The sequence below is a fragment of the Cupressus sempervirens genome, chromosome 3 (genome assembly GCF_028749045.1).
Source record: "Cupressus sempervirens isolate cs-2001-9-10 chromosome 3, ASM2874904v1, whole genome shotgun sequence".
Lineage (NCBI taxonomy): Eukaryota > Viridiplantae > Streptophyta > Pinopsida > Cupressales > Cupressaceae > Cupressus > Cupressus sempervirens.
The window spans coordinates 1,118,009,394-1,118,029,323 of NC_143120.1; the positions used below are offsets into that span (position 1 = coordinate 1,118,009,394).

At 34.9% G+C, this 19,930-nt stretch overlaps 1 protein-coding gene and 1 pseudogene across 1 annotated transcript in view; both read right to left on the bottom strand.

The window, feature by feature from the left end:
• Positions 1–3,877: 3,877 nt before the first annotated feature.
• Positions 3,878–19,930, bottom strand: part of LOC149570715 (uncharacterized protein At2g34160-like) — a 67,339-nt gene continuing 51,286 nt past the window's right edge. The window contains exons 3-5 of the mRNA XM_089823246.1: positions 17,330–17,392; positions 4,415–4,479; positions 3,878–4,333 (exon numbers count right to left, since the gene is read on the bottom strand). Coding sequence (XP_089679372.1) covers positions 4,241–4,333; positions 4,415–4,479; positions 17,330–17,392 — 221 coding nt within the window. The 3' untranslated portion in view covers positions 3,878–4,240. The remainder of the gene's footprint in view (positions 4,334–4,414; positions 4,480–17,329; positions 17,393–19,930) is intronic.
• Positions 7,167–10,453, bottom strand: LOC149570716 (15-cis-zeta-carotene isomerase, chloroplastic pseudogene; annotated as a pseudogene).

Consider the following 19,930-nt stretch of genomic DNA (forward strand, 5'->3'; position numbering starts at 1 on the left):
AGAGATTGTTGAGAAATATTCATATTCCATGCATTTCATGGTAGAAATTGACAATACATGGAGGCAATTGAACAAAGGGTTCGATATATGAGGTAAACCCATTTGTTGCAACTAAATTGTTGCTTAAATGTTTCCTATAAAATGTGTGATAACAAATGGTCTACAAGAACAATAATATTTCATTCTTGTTAGCAATATGCACATATTAAACATCTCTCATTTCCTATAACTATGATTTCTTATGGTATGTTTCTACATATGACATGAACAATGTTTCAACATATTACGTGTGTTCATAACATTTGAATTACAAATGTTATTTTGTTTTATTATTTGTCCCATTCTAATCTTTCTTAGATGTGTTTAAACTAGTGTTCTCAAATTATTTTATTTTTGAGGAAGAATCAACTTTACCATGATTAGGGTGATTTTTTTTAGGCTTTTATAAAATAGTGGTCAGTACTTGTATATTTTATTTGATAATGATCTTTTCAAGAACAATATTGTCATACAATTGCATATTTTATTTGATAATGGTCTTTTCAAGAACAATATTGTGATACAATTTTCCAAATTAGGTAAATATTTATATATTTCCTTTTTAAGGCTTTTTATAAAATTGGGGGCCTATATGATAATGGTCTTATGGATCACAATATTTGTCATATAATTAGAATCCTCTTTCTTAAGGTGCAATTCCCCATTGCCCTAGATTTAAAATGCAATTCCCCATTACCATTGCCCTAGATTGTGTTTTTTTTCTTATTTTGATTCTTCTACATTATATGCTTTATTTTATTTTTGGCACCATTTCCCTAGATTTCTTTCTTTGCCCTAGATTTTTTGTTTTTTTCTAATTTTAGCTATCAAATCCCTCACTCATTTCTCTCCTCTTCTACATTGTATGCTTTATTTAATTTTTGGCACCTTGCCCTAGATTTCTTGCTTTTCTAATTAGCTTAATTAGTTGTCAAATCCCTCACTATTTTTCTCTCTTCTACACTATATACTTTATTTAGCATTTATTTATCTTGAAATTATATTTTACTTCAAAAGTTTTCATTTCTATTTTTCTCCTCTTCTACACTATATACTTTATTTGACATTTATTCATCTTAAAATTAAAATTTCCTTCAAAAGATTTCATTTTTTAAATATGATTACAAATTTTCCTTATTACAAATTTTCATTTTGTTTCTCAATTTTAATTCTTAACCTACCTTCCATGGATACCATATGAGATGGTTGATTGGTAATCTCTCATTTCTATAATAAATAATTGTCAATTGGTAACATTTATATCAAGGAAACAACCACCAAAAACTACCTTCCATGGATACCATATGAGATGGTTGATTGGTAATCTCTCATTTCTATAATAAATAATTGTCAATTGGTAACATTTATGTCAAGGAAACAACCACCAAAAAAGTGTTTGAAAAGTTTGGATAAATACACAAACAAGAAACAAAATTCACAAACCGAAAAAATAATTACTACTAGAATAGTCGTTACTACTAGCATACTCGTTATAATTATTCTATAGCGACTAGTAATTACTGGTCGTTATAAAATGTAGGACAAGAAGACGATTAATAGCGACCTATGTGGTAAGTTCAAAGGATTCCAATGGGAGATTGAAATTGTTGAGAAATATTCATATTCCATGAATTACATAGTAGAAATTAACAATAAATAGAGGCAATTGAACAAAGGGTTTGAGATATGAGGTAAACCCATTTGTTGCAACTAAATTGTTGCTTAAATGTTTCCTATAAAACGTGTGATAACAAATGGTCTACAAGAACAATAATATTTCATTCTTGTTAGCAATATGCACATATTAAACATCTCTCATTTTCTATAACTATGATTTCTTATGGTATGTTTCTACATATTACATGAACAATGTTTCAACATATTCCATGTGTTTATAACATTTGAATTACATTTGTTATTTTGTTTTATTATTTGTCCAATTCCACTATTTCTTAGATGTGTTTAAACTAGTGTTCTCAAATTATTTTATTTTTGAGGAAGAATCAACTTTACCATGATTAGGGTGATTTTTTTTTAGGCTTTTATAAAATAGTGGTAAGTACTTGTATATTTTATTTGATAATGATCTTTTCAAACACAATATTGTCACAGTTGTATATTTTATTTGATAATGGTCTTTTCAAGAACAATATTGCAATACAATTTTCCAAATTAGGTACATATTTATATATTTCATTTTTAAGACTTTTTATGAAATTGGGGGCCTATTTGATAATGGTCTTGTGGATCACAATATTTGTCATATTTCTTAAGGTGCAATTCGCCATTGCCCTAGATCTAAAATGCAATTCCCCATTGCCATTGCCCTAGATTGTGTGTTTTTAATAATTTTGATTCTTCTACATTGTATGCTTTATTTAATTTTTTTGCACCATTTCCCTAGATTTCTTGCTTTGCCCTAGATTTTTTTTTTTTTCTAATTTTAGTTATCAAATCCCTCACTCGTCGTTTCTCTCCTCTTCTACATTGTATGCTTTATTTAATTTTTGGCACCATTGCCATAGATTTCTTGCTTTTCTAATTAGCCTAATTAGTTATCAAATCCCTCACTATTTTTCTCCTCATCTACACTATATGCTTTATTTAGCATTTATTTATCTAAAAATTATATTTTACTACAAAAGTTTTAAGATTTCATTTTCGTTTCATTTTTTAAATATGATTACAAATTTTCCTTATTACAAATTTTCATTTTGTTTCTCAATTTTAATTCTTAATCTACCTTCTACGCATACCATATGAGATGGTTGATTGGTAATCTCTCATTTCTACAATAAATAATTGTCGATTGGTAATAATGATCTTTTCAAACACAATATTGTCACAGTTGTATATTTTATTTGATAATGGTCTTTTCAAGAACAATATTATAATACAATTTTCCAAATTAGGTACATATTTATATATTTCATTTTTAAGACTTTTTATGAAATTGGGGGCCTATTTGATAATGGTCTTGTGGATCACAATATTTGTCATATTTCTTAAGGTGCAATTCACCATTGCCCTAGATCTAAAATGCAATTCCCCATTGCCATTGCCCTAGATTGTGTGTTTTTAATAATTTTGATTCTTCTACATTGTATGCTTTATTTAATTTTTTTGCACCATTTCCCTAGATTTCTTGCTTTGCCCTAGATTTTTTGTTTTTTTCTAATTTTAGTTATCAAATCCCTCACTCGTCGTTTCTCTCCTCTTCTACATTGTATGCTTTATTTAATTTTTGGCACCATTGCCATAGATTTCTTGCTTTTCTAATTAGCCTAATTAGTTATCAAATCCCTCACTATTTTTCTCCTCATCTACACTATATGCTTTATTTAGCATTTATTTATCTAAAAATTATATTTTACTACAAAAGTTTTAAGATTTCATTTTCGTTCCATTTTTTAAATATGATTACAAATTTTCCTTATTACAAATTTTCATTTTGTTTCTCAATTTTAATTCTTAATCTACCTTCTACGCATACCATATGAGATGGTTGATTGGTAATCTCTCATTTCTACAATAAATAATTGTCGATTGGTAACATTTATATCAAAGAAACAACCACCAAAAAAAGCGTTTGAAAAGTTTGGATAAATATACAAACAAGAAACAAAATTCACAAACCGAAAAAATAATTACTGCTAGAACCAATACCATTCTTGTCTACAGCATGGACCCCAGCACAAGCCACAAAGTTGAGAATTGGTTCACATGAAAACAGTACAAACTTAACAGCAAACATGAAAGAGAATTTAACATGCTACACAATTCGAATTCGTCTACTTCAGTACAAAATCACAAACTAAATAGCTAGATCCATCAGTCCTGGCTAAAACAGACCAATTAATGAAAATATAAAGATATCAACAAATGCTGAAGATTAAACAATTTTTTTAGTCTACAGCAGTACATTGCAAAAACATTTCAATTTCCGTATATGCTCACATCTCTATATGGCTCCTTTGCCCACATACATCACATAAATGCAGAATAAACCCCAACTTGAGAAAGCATGAACATAACAACAAAATAAAATAGTACACTATTCACTGAGGACCATACTTCGAGATTCTTTGGAGTAAGCCACTTGTGTCAAAAATTTCAAGAAAACAACAAAAACTCAAGAAAACGCATCATTAAACCTAATGATATACAGAGTGACCAGAGCCATTCCTTGAAAAGATTTCTGTTAGTGCTGGTCTTCACCTCCCAGATCTTTCTCCTCAGAGGCAGCAGCCATCAACTCATCAAATTTGTCAGCTTTTGCTAGAATTATTTCAACCTAACCAATAAAAGAAATGAAATACTTAGCACATCTCTATCTTATTTGACGAGAAAACTTTCCACAAATCTACAAAAATACCTTGGCTTTCTGAATAGGTCTTTCCCTTGTTTCATCTTTCATGTCAACAGTAGATGTCAAGATCCCTGCAAGAAAAATAATGGTTTTTTTTTTACAGGACTGACGGAAAGTAATAATGCCACGACATATGTATGCCTAATGCACATGATTGGCTTCTAGTGACATGCAGAAACAGATTGTTAATTTTTTTGTTGATTTTGAATTATTTTATTTGAAGCTTGAAAGTAGTTTAAATGTATTCATCGTATGATTTACTTAACTACAGGTGTAGGAATAGCATGCTATGCTCTAACATGTCACTCAATCTTTGCCAAACGTATAGTGTCACGACTCATCATATGACTATTTTGTTTGTGCCTACATGGCGATTAGGTGGCAACCTTGTTATTTTGACTAGGTCAACTATTCTTGGATTAGAGTAATCTTGTCATAATTCTTGAATTAGAGTAATCTTGTCATTTGATATGTTAACTAATCGGGGAATTAATGCTATTAAATGTTTTCTTAAGTTATGTTAAACGAATGGTTAAGTTGTTTTACGATCATGTTTATGATATTATGCGGACGTGATTTAAGTTCATACTTTGATGTATGTGCATGCATTATAGTTATGATGTTCATATATGATGTTTTATTAACGACTGACAGATACTGACTCCTTATGTTTGTGAGTGATTGAGTGTTCGCAGGTGTTGAAGACGAGGGTGTGGCTCAGGCGCTTTTACCATGCCAACCACGGAGTAATTACTCCTCCGAGGTTCTTTCTGACATGAAGAACTCCCCAACCCTGGCACGAGTAGGTTAGCTTCCCGGAACAAGACGGATCAGATGGATCCGGTGCCACTGTGAAACTTACTACAGACATTCATGTGCTAAATAGCCTAATCACAGATATATGGCAGGAAATAAAATAACATTCTACACATCAACACATATGCAGAAAGTAAAGAGGCATATTTACCCATATGTACGAATCAGCATATCTATCCATACACAATGTCAGAAATAGCAATATTTCAACTGAAATAATAAACAAAAAAGGCTTGGCCAAGCACTAAATTTGCCAACATGATGCATGGAGAGTCAAACCGTAATGAATCCTACCACGCAACACTTGACAAGTTGAGAGAAGCAAAACTAAATGCATCTATCTCCACCCTCCCAATGCCATATACACCCAACCATAAGGAATTAAACATCAACACTTAGTCCATCATCCAATCACATTGATCTATATCTTAACCATATTTGTTCTTAACCGGCAAAGTATATTATGAACTGAGATTCCAATAAGAGCAGTAACAACAATATGTAAAGTGCATCAAAGTACTATGTAGAACTTTTTACAATTAAGAAGACAGCTGAATGCACTTAAGACCAAGAATTACTAATTAATAAGATTAACTCTTTAAAGGTTCGGTTTCAGTTCCATCTAAAAACTTTTGGTGTTCCACAATGAAAGATCTGATTCTCTCAACATTCTCATATCATTTTCCATGTATCTCTAGGTTGTCTAAATGCAAAGGTAGTCCATAGACAGGGTAACAAACCACACAACTGTTAAACAATTACTATGAAGGTTACATAGAACAGCTGCCAAGAAGTGAGTGTTTGGATAGTGTTGGTAAATAGATTGTTCTTCTTCTTTTCCTCTTTTTATGTGCCCAAACTTATAATGAAGAACAACTTTACACAACAGTTGGGAAACCGTTTCTAAGAATATCTAGTTTCCCTCTGAATTGAGGTACAGCTCCCTATGTAAATGATATTCAATGAATTATGTTTTATCTCTAATTCCTACTGCGGGGTATGTTCTTAACTAGAGAACAGCAGAGGCAAAACCAAGCTAATCCTATCCAGAACTAACTCAAGCAGATTTAGATTCTAATCCTATCCAAGTTCAGGAACTCACACGTCCTATGACTTCCCAACACTGGTGATGCAAGAATGCTATTTGTTATGCAAATGCAATGACATGAGATAAAAAAATGAAGATTGAACATTCAAACCTTTGCAATAGGATCAGTTGCCAGTACACTAATCTATCTCCCAATCACCATTTGACCAAGAATACAAGAAAGTGCTCAAAACTGATCATAACAATACTCCGATTGAAAGTAATCAGAAAAGTGTTGCCCAAATACTCTGATTCATAACAAAACCTTTCCTTGTTTTAAACACACAGATATAATACTCTTATCATATTTGCCTGCAGACTATAGCCAAACCTATTACAAAGAAAACTGAACATTAATCTCAATACATGAATGAAATTACAGAAATTAAACGTGCTCTCCCCTCCACTCCACCTCTCTGACTATTGCCGAAAAGAAGAACCCCCCTCTATGCACTCATTTACTGTCACCTTTTATCCTTTATGATGTCGGTTCTCATTCTGTTTCTAGTAACTGATTCTTGGGAGAAAACTCCTTTTTAACTTTCCCCCTTTTCCTTACTTTCTGGTTCCCATGACTTTTATTTTGAATCAACTTTCACCTTCCCCCCATGTCTTTTCGATTTCTTCTCTTTTATGGTCACAAGAGTAATCTTTACAATATGAGGAAGGAAAGTAACATAATCATGCTTGACATTTATAAGGAAATAAATAGAATATATATATATATATATATATATATATATATATATATATATATATATATATATATATATATATATATATATATATATATATATATATATATATATATATATATATATATATATATATATGTCTCAGATAACTAATCGCCCTTTAATTTTTTGATTTTCCGTCACACCAATCACCACTGCATCAATGGATGAGCAAGATAAGCACCGAGAGTTAATAGAAGAATAGTCAAATAAGGAACTCGAAGAAATTCTTTATAGTAATCATTCGGTAATTTTTTTATATGGCCATTAATTATAGCAGCAAATGGGATGATGCTAGTGCGATTTTCCACAGTCAAAAATGTTTCTTTATAACATGCGACCATTTGCCTATCTTCATTCCATACTCTGAAAATATGATGTGCTATCAGACCCAATGACGCTGTCAGTACCATAGAGTTTCCATCCAAAGTGTATGTGCAACACACCAGATAAACTGCCCGAGCATCTGAGGATGTCTTGTGATACACATAATTCCAGTTTCCCATAAATGCGTTTCAGGCTTGTCCACTGCTGCTGCTTACTAGGTATACTTTGTGTTTTCCATAATTGTGCTCCATCATATCTGTGATTAATGAAGTATACCACAACGCTGACTGCCAAAGGAAGGGATGTTCCTGCAAAAAGGACTCGAAGTGCTCGCTCTCCAATTAGTCTTCTTTGAGCTCAATATACCCAATCCTGTTCCAACTTTATAACCCGTTAGAGCTCATGCCCTAGGTTTAATCCACTTGAACTACTCTGTGCATAGATTCGAGCATTTAGACTTGTCAAATGATTCCATTATTTTACCATCATGAGTCTCTATACTCAAGAGCATTTTTGATGAAGATGGTTGAGTTTATACATCAGCAATTTCAAGCTTGAGGGTTATTCTTTTACACCATACCAGTCGAATTTCACGTATTGATGGAGAGCTTCATTTGTATTCAACCTATGTTCATATCCATAATCAGTTAATTTGCATGTTTGAGCTTTAACCCCAAACTCTCATGCTCTTGTTTTTCATTTCTGTGCTTTGCATTTGATAGCCGTAACCTAAACTGCCATCATGCGGGTTTTAGAATTTAAACCATGGTTATGTGTTGTGATTCATTGACAGTCTATGTCAGCGTTCATAGTATTTGATGAGGCATTCTGTCAACAGACATATTTATTGTAACAACCCATAGCTTAAAGTTCACCTGTAGTTCTCACTAACTCCATTATACCCAGCTCGTGCACAAAGGGAACTTATATCTACAATCTCCACATTCATACAGCTGCTCTTCAAATCTCCAAATTGTGTGTCTGAATTCTTGATGGTGTATTGGAGTTGTGTTGACATTCGGTCAAACACTTTGTATTCTGTTTACTCAGATCGACCTCTGAATACATGCATCTCTATACACAAGCTAGCCGCAATAATACCACCGTTGATTGAGAAAGAATACATCATTGTTAATGAGCTCAATACCAAGATGTTCCTCGAACCCGATCGAAGGAAGTATATCCATCCTTGATGCATCTGCAGCTAGCTTTTACCACTCATACCTATTTAGTTTGCATTGAATTCATATGGATCTTATAACTATAGATCCCCTTTTCTGGATGCAACTTTTTAGCATAGAACCCTTTATGAAGCAAGAACAACATATAAGTGTCAGTTGAGCTTCATATTTCAACCATTACCATAAATTCATTAACAGAATATGGGCTTTTAGGACTTCCACTGAGGCCTTCATTGTGTTCAAGGTGAGCTTGTGTTCAAACCACAGCTTGACATGCACTTGAAATGCTCCTATTAGTCACTAAACTATAATATGTTCTAATTATTGCAAGCATTTTGTTGAACACTTTACATGTGTCCCATACTCTGTTTAGACCAGTGGTTCGAGCACATCACTCCTCTTATTGCAGCTTGAGCTTGGTCAAAGCCAAATGCATTGACCCATGGAGTATACCAACACAACAAGCATAGAATTGACTTGGGAAAGGCTCGGTATCATATCCAGCAAGCCGGTTCATAAAAGAGCTCTTGAAAACTCATTTTCTTCGTATCAAATGATGTCTCCGCAAAAGATGACATTTCTTCAGGTGTTTGGAGTAAAGAGAAAGGATGGTTTTATAGTATCTTCATCTTACAACTATGCCTTGACATGATCATGGAGACATTCTTTTATATATAATGTGTGGCTTCAAATGCTGGATTTTCCATTAGCAACTGGAATGTACAATATGAAAGGCCTTTTGATCATGAACCAAAACTTTCACAAAACTTGAACCAACCCACCCGAATTATAAATGAGAAGGCAAGAGAGAGGAAAACTAGACAAGGATAGCCTACCTATGAAGGACTTAGACCTAGACACAAATTAGACCAGACCTAACCAATATTGCAAAAAAAAAAAATGGGTGACTTAAAGTTAGGAAACAGATAGCAACCTCATAATAATGAATGACTGTTTGAACAGTAATCACATATTAGTGAATGAATTGGCATGGCCTAAACCACTTAAGATGCTATAGATACTGAGAATATCTTACAAGTGGTCCATACACACATTCAGAATTTAACAGTAATAGGATGACAAAATAAATAATATTGGTATTTCTGAGTATAAGTAATTGATTTCGTCAGTTTAGAATGCCCCAAAATACCCAATAGACTGATTTCACAAAGCAGTATGACTAGAAGATTCTACGGGAAATTGGCTGATAACCAACCCATTGAGTTTGTAAAATGTCCAATGATTATGCCAACTGTAGAATGGAACAAAATGTTCAAAGATTATGTCAACTATAGAATGAAATAAGTGTCCATTGATTACAATTTACACAAATTGTACAACTCATCCCAGCTATAATCACCTGCAAGGACACATACAAGTTACAGAATAAATTTTAGAGCATTATTTATGGAAATTTCTAATTGGCAAAACTGTAATGTCCCCGTCATAAAATAAATGTACTCATGTAATCTTTGTAACAGGCCGATTGATTTATTTTATCTCGGACCCATTTTTATTTAGTTTTCGTAGTTTGTGTCGCCGTCGGCCACCTTTGTACACCCTCAGAAAGCTTTTCCCGATGGGTATTTAAGCCCAGCTCGTAGTAGTCGGTAAGTATGCTTTGAATTTCATTTATCTGTACTGCAGATTCCTGTTGGAGTTTGGCATTGTTCGCCATTTCGGAAGTGAAAGACCTTCCCTATTTGGCTTATTCGGTTTCGGTGGGAATCAACCCTCACCCTATTCCAATCATGTTCTTGGTCTGTATCTGGCAAATTGGGGAGCTTAATTGCATAGCTATTCCTGTTGGTGAATCTGTGGATTTTTGTATGATCATCTCTGCATTTTCTAAGTATTGTTGTTCCGCATTAAGCACTGTAGACTCACCGTATGGCTCCATTTGCATCTCTTAGAATAGTGTACGGCCTTCAAATCCATCTACTGTTTCATCTCCCTACCGTACGGCTTTTAGTCATCCCTACTTGGCATTTTAAGCCCACGGCCGATATCTCCATACACCACCATATCACATCTATACTTGCAAATTTCGTACTTGTATTCATTCCCGTATGGCCTCCTTTAATTCTCGTACAATCCCCTTGCCATTGTCGTAAGGTCATCAATATCACCATACGGTATACTAACATCACCGTACGGACCGTATTTCCTTCCATTCAGGCTGTCTTCCATAGTACGGCTGTCTGTGTGGTCATTACACTGTATGGCCATAAAATCTAAACCGTACAGACTCCTATCTCTCCCTTCAACGTATGCCATTCCCCAACATACCGTACGGTCACTCCTGTGGCTTCCAATATACCGTATGGCCCTCTTGTTCATCCTCCTATTCACTCTACAGAACACATGCTTCCAGAAATCACCAAGGGCAAACCTAGGTCTTAGTCTCGGGAGGGTATCCAAACCATTTCAAAAACTGTCACATTTGTGTAATTAGCCCTACTGGCTCGCTCCTAACTATGCTGTACAGGTCCTTGCTTTTTTGAAAGTTGATGATTTTTGTATTTTTTTGGATTATATGCTTTTCAGATTTTGAGAAATAAGAACAATGCATAGAAATAAATGGTAATCCACACTCTTTGTTCATAATTTTGCAAATATACACAATGAATTGCAACTGTATGAAATACACATTTATTAAATGTCTAAAATGCAACCTATTATGCACGCTGGTTCCTAGTAAGAGAAGGTATTGATCAAGAATAAACCCCAATATTGATGTGGAACTCTAGGAATGTAATCATAGAACTGCAAAGGTACAGCCATAGACATCTAAACACTCTCCTCTATGTCTAAACACAACCCCTGATGCTTGACACCAATCACTTGTACTACCACAACAAACACTATTTCTGCCTTTGAATTACCAAAACCACTAGCCATCTCAACGTACTTTATAATGAAAACCCTTAAAGACCAACTTCTCCACAAAATGCAAACAAACGATATCTAGTAATGATTCCATTTGTAACAAGCCATTGCTTTTATAATAAAACAAATCTTCCTTATCATTCCAACAATTAGCTTCATCTAGAACATCGTCTTCACTTAAATACCCTTTGCACTTGAATTTCCTTATAATTTATTACCTCCCTTTGGCTCCAAAATTACCAAGATTTAGAACTTTTCAACCCGGTTCCAATGAGCTGTGACACTAAGGTGACCAGTATACAACACCAGCCAAAAAAGAAACCTTAGCATATTTAATTAAATAATAATCATAATTCACCTGTCTCGCAAAAATGATTGAAGAATCATCAAAATCAAAATCTGATATTTCATTACAATCCTCCCTCTCCAAGATTGAGTATCGTCAAGTAATAACAGGAATTAAAAGAACACAATGATCCACCTAGATCCCAAGAATAATTATGCATAATATCCCTGGCATCACCTGCAAACTCCTATGATGATAAACATTATTAACAAGCCATCATGAGCATACGATCACCATACCAACAATGGTGACTCACCCAATCTGCAATGCCAATCCTATCCCAACCTCGATCCCAATAGAGACGAGTATTACATCCATCCATACCAAAAAACAATGGATATCCAATATCATCTGCTAGATCAAAACTCCTTGCACACCCTACCAATTTGATCTATTTGTACACCAAGAACTAGTACTCCCAAAGCATATGTACCATAACCCAAATACCCATCCTTCGCAAAATCATCATGGACATGTTGACTCTGCATGTAGCGCCTCCTACTAACTTGCAACAATTAGTCCCATCAACTGCAAATGGTTCAAACCCATCCCATAAAAGATGGTATGAACCTAGAGCGAACCTCCACCTATATGAAATCAATTCCTCTACCTGTGGGTGAAGAGAAATAATGAACACTCCTCACTATGTAGAAGCAATAAAAAACTCTAAATCTATGTCAGAGGCTCATTATCATCAAACTGAGAACTGAGAGATGGCTCCAATCTTTATCTCCAAACAACTAGTTAGACAAGATCCTAGGTGACCCTCTCAACGAATCCAACCACAAAGTCCCTGTAGGGAAGCATTGTAGCCTAAGTCTCTACACTTTTCCACCAAACGTCGAATACAACAAGAATCTCGGATGAGAGTACCTTTAGAAGCTCTGAATGGTCCCTCTTACAATTCCAAACTGTCAAGCAAATAATCCATAAATGACTTTGTGTAGTACAAATTATACGAAGAAGCATCAACCTACTCCCCTACAACCCACAGCTAAACCCTCCGAAATTGAGGCACTACCAATTGTCTATCACTATCATTTGTATGAGATGAAGTAATAAGTTTTCTTCAAGTAGGAAGGAAACAAATCGCCATGAGCGCTCATCTCCAAATCACATGATACTCTGCCCAAGTCCTTTGATGAAGATGGAGTATTCTCAAGAACTAGCACACAACTCTCTAAAGAATCCACTACTTTCACATCAAGACTCTCAAAAACCTATTTCACATGATCTGTCAATGTGCTAACTACTGGGGGACGTGGTACAATAGGAAGCTCTCAGCAATCCTCCACTAATGCACTCATCTCATCTGTAGGTACTACACTCATATGAAGGATGGAAGTAACTACATCCTCATCACATCCATCATCCATATCCATGGATGAACTCGCCACCAATCACCACTATATGTAGCTAAACTAGATATGGGGCTAACGTAGACTTTACACGTTCCAACTCCATGACTGCCTCTCTCAACTATATTTGTAACTCCTGGAGAGCCAACCGGGTGGTCTCCAACACCTCAAAAGTCGTGTTAAGCTTCTAAGTGAGCTCAACCACCTCCTCTTTCTCTAACGAAGTCTCATAACAAGTGCTACCTACCCCCACTCAAGAAGGTAATCCCTATCAACTACAATTGTAAATAGTTATGTTGAATATAGCTAACATCTACCAAATAGCATCATAATGCTCAAGAGCTGAAAACGTATCACTATCGCTCACCTTTTCTTGTTTCACATGATGTCTATGCATACCATGGCTCCTACATAAGCTCTTTGACTAACTAATTGCATTGTGATAGGAAATTGTGTCCTCACAACTCTCCACATGTTCACTAACATCATATGCGCTAACAATCTCGCACATGTCCATTATTGGGTACCTCTGTCAACAACTCCTTGCAAATCTTTGCTTCTTCCTCGATTGAAAGTCCTTGTAAAACATGATCTTGGGACCTATTCTCATCCCATCACAACTCTGTAACATCACTTAATGTCTGACATGATAATCCACACTCGCTACACCATAAAAGATCCTCATACAAATCATCAAAGGTGTCCATTACTAGTGTACACATCATCTAATTGAGACAATTATGCTATCTCTTGTTGTTGTAGGCATGACATAACATCAACGTGTAAATCAACATCACTATGGCATGAATCTACATCATACAACTCCTTTATCACCAAACTGTTGTCCCCTGTACTGACCCAACACAATGATTGCTGCCATAAAAATCAGAATTGTCAGTGCTCATATCCTCCTCGCAATCTTCAAGAACAACACTCCCACCAAGAAAGTCTAGACTAGCAATGGTATCAACTGCATATTCTGCACTCACTATCTGCAACATCATGAACACTCACACAAAGGACTGCTATCCTAAAAATCAAACCCTGTTATCACCCATATCCCTGCCACTACCAACTAATGTAACACTGTCATCAAAGGTAGTTAGCATGTCCTTAGTATTTTTTGAAGCACTAACTCTAGAATCCTCAAACTTCTGAAACTTAATATATGGAACGGACACATTCACATGTCTCTGAGTAGAATCCCAGACATCATAACTACAGATAGGACTAGTTTCTACCCCACCAAGCACAGGATCATCTTCACCATGAACACTAGTTGCTAAAAACTTACTGTGAAGATTCCTAGATGTCTCCTCTACAAAAACTTCAAGTTCCCCTGCTGACATTCTCCATGAAGAGGACTTATTCAAAAAGGAAACCATAAACCTAGCTACTCTGCCAACTATCGCCAACTCTGAGAGTCTTGCATTTCTCCATATCATTTACCGAGGCACCCATTTGTTCCTACTGAACTGGCTTCCATATTACTAAATTTCCTATATTTGTCCATGGTTTTCCATATTACTAGATTTCCTATATTTGTATATTTGTCCATGGTTAAAACAACCTGTGAGAGTGGTTATCACTCACAAATTAGAGAACTCAAAATCTCCCAAAAAGGATGGCCGGAGACGGCAGGAGACTGATTTTTTTTTTTTGGATTATATGATTTACTAATTTTGAGAATTAAAAACAATGCATAGAAATAAATGGCAATCCACACTCTCAATTATAATTTTGCAAATATATACAATGAATTGCAGCTGTATGAAGTGCAGATTTATTAAAAATCTTAAACGCAAGGAACCTAATATTCACGTTGGGTCTCAATAATAGAAGGTATGTTGGGTCTCAATAAGAGAAGGTATTGATCAATTAAAAAAACCCAAATTGGTGTTGACCTACACTGGCCGAACTTGCACTAGCATGTCTCAAAAACAGATTGCTGCCATGGAAATCTGAACGCTGCTCCCCTATGTATAAATACAGCCCCTGGTGCTTGATGCCAACTTGGTGCCAATCACTTGTATTGCCTCAGCAAATGATATTTCTGCTTTTGAATTTCCAATAACACTAGCCATCTCAAACTCCTTTGAGTGGAATTGATGTTCAGCACACACTATCGACTCCCAACAGCAGATTTGAATATTTTCTATGCTCAAAACTTCAACACTAATACCAAACCAATTCAATAATGGAATAACCAGATCTGATACGATTCACCATTATCAAGAATGGCTCAAAGTGCAAGCAAAGACAAGGTGTCCAACCATGAAATCTCTTCAAAACCCTCAAGACCAAAGTCTCCATAAAATGCAAGTAAAACATATCCAAGAATGATTTCATTTGCAACAAGCCATTACTTTTATAATAACAACACAAATCTTCCTTATCGCTCTTTAGCTTCATGAAGACCCTTTTCACTTAAATGCCCTTTGCTTTATACTTAAGCACATATTTGAATAATATAATTTATTAACTCACTTTTTGGCCCAAGATTTAAAACAAAAAGGTTCCAACAAGTTATGACACTAAGGTGGCCAATATATAATACCAACAAAAACAGCAAACTTGGCAAATTTAATTAAACAATAATCACAATTCACCCGTCTAGGGAAAATGACTGAAGAAGCGTCAAAATAAAAGTCTAACAACACATGAGTGATCTTGATATGACCCTGACAGGTTGACTTCCTAAAAATAGATGCTCCCTCCAAGATTTTAGAGCCCAAACCAAAAGCCAAAAAAAAAATCTAAGAGCATCATTCAGCTCTAACTCATCTGAGCTCATTGGAACCATCCACTGACTTACTACAAATAGTAAAGTCTCACCAAACATAGTCATAACCCTCAATAAAGTCCTCTAATCACCAATAATGGACTAAATACATCCACTATCAAGGACATGCTAAAAAGGGGACATTACAATTTGGTTCAAAATAATTAATTGTCGATATCATTGCCCTTCCAAATATGATGACACGTGTCTAGCTGCCATCACCGCTTTAATACTTGACCATACTGTATAACCAAGGTCTCCTTTAGAAACCCACAAATGTCCAAATGACTATCAGTGCAATTCGCTTATTTTCAATTAAGGAACAAAATCCTAAAATTTGATATGAGAAACTTGAACATGTCCCTATCAATAGAATGATCCAAATCCAACACCAAAAATGTATGAGCACTTCCAGTCTCTCCACTCAATCTACAAATATACTGAAAAACAATTCTAGATACAGAAGCACAAAATTGATTAATCTAATATTTTGGTGCACTCAATGATACAAAATGCATTGATCTGTCTGAGAAAATGATTTTCAAAAGGTTTCTACAGAAAAAGTTGAGATAAATAGCGAACTAAACAATATTGACAAATTACGGGTGCTATGATAGGTGGAGACTAGTACAATTTAAATAATCAAGGTCTGGATGTTAGCACTGATTAAAGTTGTCAAGATTGCTGCCATTAAAAGTATGGACCAAGAACTATAAAATTGATGACAGAAAATTATTTCCCTGAAATCAAGGTCAATCATTGCCCTGCACATTTCCTCACTTCAAAAAAAAACGGCTAGGTGTGTTTTACTTCTTTTTAAGTACTAAAATTGAAACAGAATTTATTTATTGGCAATATATATCTTATATTAAAAATTTAAAATGCTATACCACACCATAAGACAGGTTATAGCAGTATTCACCACAACCAATTAGGGTAAATGTATAGCAGAAACCTAAACACCTATGATCTATAAATGTATCATCTAAGATTGCCATAATCAAAAGCCATCCTCAACACAAATTGGAAGAGCCACACTTTACAGTCTTACTCCCTAAATACCTACGATCTATAAATGAATTAGATTGCAACAGTTCAATTGCAGACAGTTCCAAACAAATGTACTCTCCCACCTTTTCCAATTGATTTTCATCAAATGCTTTCTTCATTTTGTTTTGCCTACTATATTATGATGAACCATCTAGGAATGCCATAATCAAGTGTCATTCTTAACACAAATATGGAGGAGCCATATACTACTGCAAATATATGAGAAAACAATCTCAACCCAAAACAAGACTATTATTGAGCCTGAAATATATTCTTCTCCAAATTAATGCACTATATGTAAGAGAAACTATACAACAAACTAATATATAAAACAAAACAAACAAAACTTACTCTTCTCTAAGGCCAGACCATTGTTCTTTAATATTTCAGCAACTGTAACAACTGTAGCAATAGCTGTAGCAGATAAACAGGAAATTAGTATTTTTTTTACTTCTAAGCATTTGAGTACAAATGGAAGTGCAATTTTGAAACAATTATTTAAGAAATATTAAATACTACATTTCAAGTTATCTTGAGAGAAATGCCTTATATGTACTTGAACATGATTACTAGGACAATTTAAATCATATTACATCAAAGATATAAAGTACATGAAAGTGATAACTGATCTATTTGGACTATCCCACTTAGGAGGGCCTTGGCATCATTTTGATAAGATGAAGGAACAGCTCTCCCATTTTCTACTTGAAGTACCCCTTAGCTTTGCATGGAAGTTGTTCCTCCTGCCTAACCTACAGATGGTATTCTGTCCTCCATCTTTCTTCACTCTCTACATATCTTCATCAAACATGAAGGCTCAAACAAAAAAGCACTTAGATTCTAACATTGAAATGATAAAATATTTGCTTTTATTATATTTTTAGAAAGATGTTTATGTATACCATCAAAAGTAGGCAACTGGGGAAAAGGAAGAGGATTTGCCCATTAAAACCTAAATTATGATTTAAAAATGTCTTTTGAAAGATAAATGAATTATTTTAAATTGGTAATTGGTTGCTTTCCCTCAAAAAGCAACCAAGGAGATTAAGAGGGCTCACTCGCATATGCTAATGAATGATACAATTATGTTGTCGAATTAAACTTAGGTTCTACCACAACTTTTGAGGACAAAGCCCTTGTAAGGTTTAAAGTTTTCGAGTTTGAAAAATAAACCCTAGCTAGACTAGTGTGACTTCATTTCAAAGATCACCGTGGAGCATTATATAGAATTTCCAATACTTGCTTCCAGACATGGAGATGAGGTATTTGATGTTTTCAAGTTTCAGTGTGATTGAAGATTTTCATGAGTTGTTTAGTGCTCTCATTTCTTGGGTCATATCACTTCTTTGATCACCACTATTTGAGGATGATTTTGCTGCTGTCTTGGAGGGTCTTCCATCATTGGTTATTGACGCCTTCGTTTGCACAAAAGCCTCTTTACAACCTTTATAGGCACAACCTGCAAGAGCCACCATTTTGCTCTTAAAAAATTTGCAGGAACACCAACCCCTGGAGATACCAATCCCCACTAGTAAGATTCATATGCACCGACCCACTATAGACACCAATACCTACTTGTCGAATTTGTAGGCACCAACCCACAAGAGACATCAATCCCATGTAATGGGAATTGTATATATGATAATGAAAATAGAGTTTACAGTATATAGGCAATTGCACTACAATGTTTCTAAGAGAAACAAACATAAACATAAGTCAGAAATAGAAACTACCTAAACAAAATAAGATTACCATTAAAAAAACATAACATGGTTTTTATACCCTCCCTAATGGTCATCACTAGAGAAGAAATCATATGCAGGTCCTTTGGTCAGAAATGCATAGAAGGCTGCCCCCTTCTCTTCAAAACACTCTGCCACATGATTTTGCTGCTGAGACCCTACCTAATGCTGCAAAACTTGCAGAAATGACCAAGACTATACCTCCCTGTAGATAGAGATTCAAATAGCTTCTCAACTGAAGCCACTACTTAATCATTTTTTTTACGGAAAAATCAAAAAAATGCTCTTCCAGAGAAGACCCCACAATTTTGTGTGAAAAAATCCACAATTGTGAAAATCTAGATGCAACCCACCATGATTTTTTGTGGAAAATATCAAGCAACCCTTCCTGTAGTAAGTGCTTCAAGATTTGATTGTGCAAGTTTTTTTTTCATCAAGAACGTTTCGGATCACACTTAACGATCCAACATCAGGATGCTAGAGAGAAAAGGGTAGGAAAATTGTGGAAATCTGATAAAACCCTTCATGTCCTCACTCTGAAATAAAATACTTTTTTTTTGAGGAAAACTGAAAAGTGATAAAACCTTGTTCTGAGGAAAAAATCATGAGCTGTGCACAGAAAAAGAAACTCAGTTGTCACCCAGGACAAACCATGACTGAAAAAGTAGAATGCAGTTGCAAGAAGAGCAGAAAGCCATGACACAAAACATATCCCATCGCGGTTTGAAGAAACAAATCACAAAGAAAGATTGACAAACAGACACAGACCCTGACCATAATTGTGTGACTATGAACGAAGAGAGCCAGCTTCAAAAAACACAACATTCAAAAAGACACAAAGTCCACTAGTCTAAGAGCAAAAATACTGCAATTTCTGCAGTCTGCACAAGACAATAAAAGTGGCTTGAAACTCTTCTTATACCAAAACACATGGCAGGAAAATGGCCCTTGCTTAAAACAGATAGGGATGAAAAATACAGAACATTCACAGGCGTGTAATTCTGCAAAAAACTAAAAACAGAGCCGTGGAACTCAAGAAAATGGTAACCAACTTCAAGAATGTTAATTCTTTAAATTCAGAATTGGTAGATTACAGTGTAACCCGGGGTTCAAAAACCTAGGAGGTACGTTGCGCACCTAAGTACCCCCACCATGCAAAAAGCGTGGCTGCACCTATCAGAGCACCCAAGTGGGACGAGGGCACGCGGGT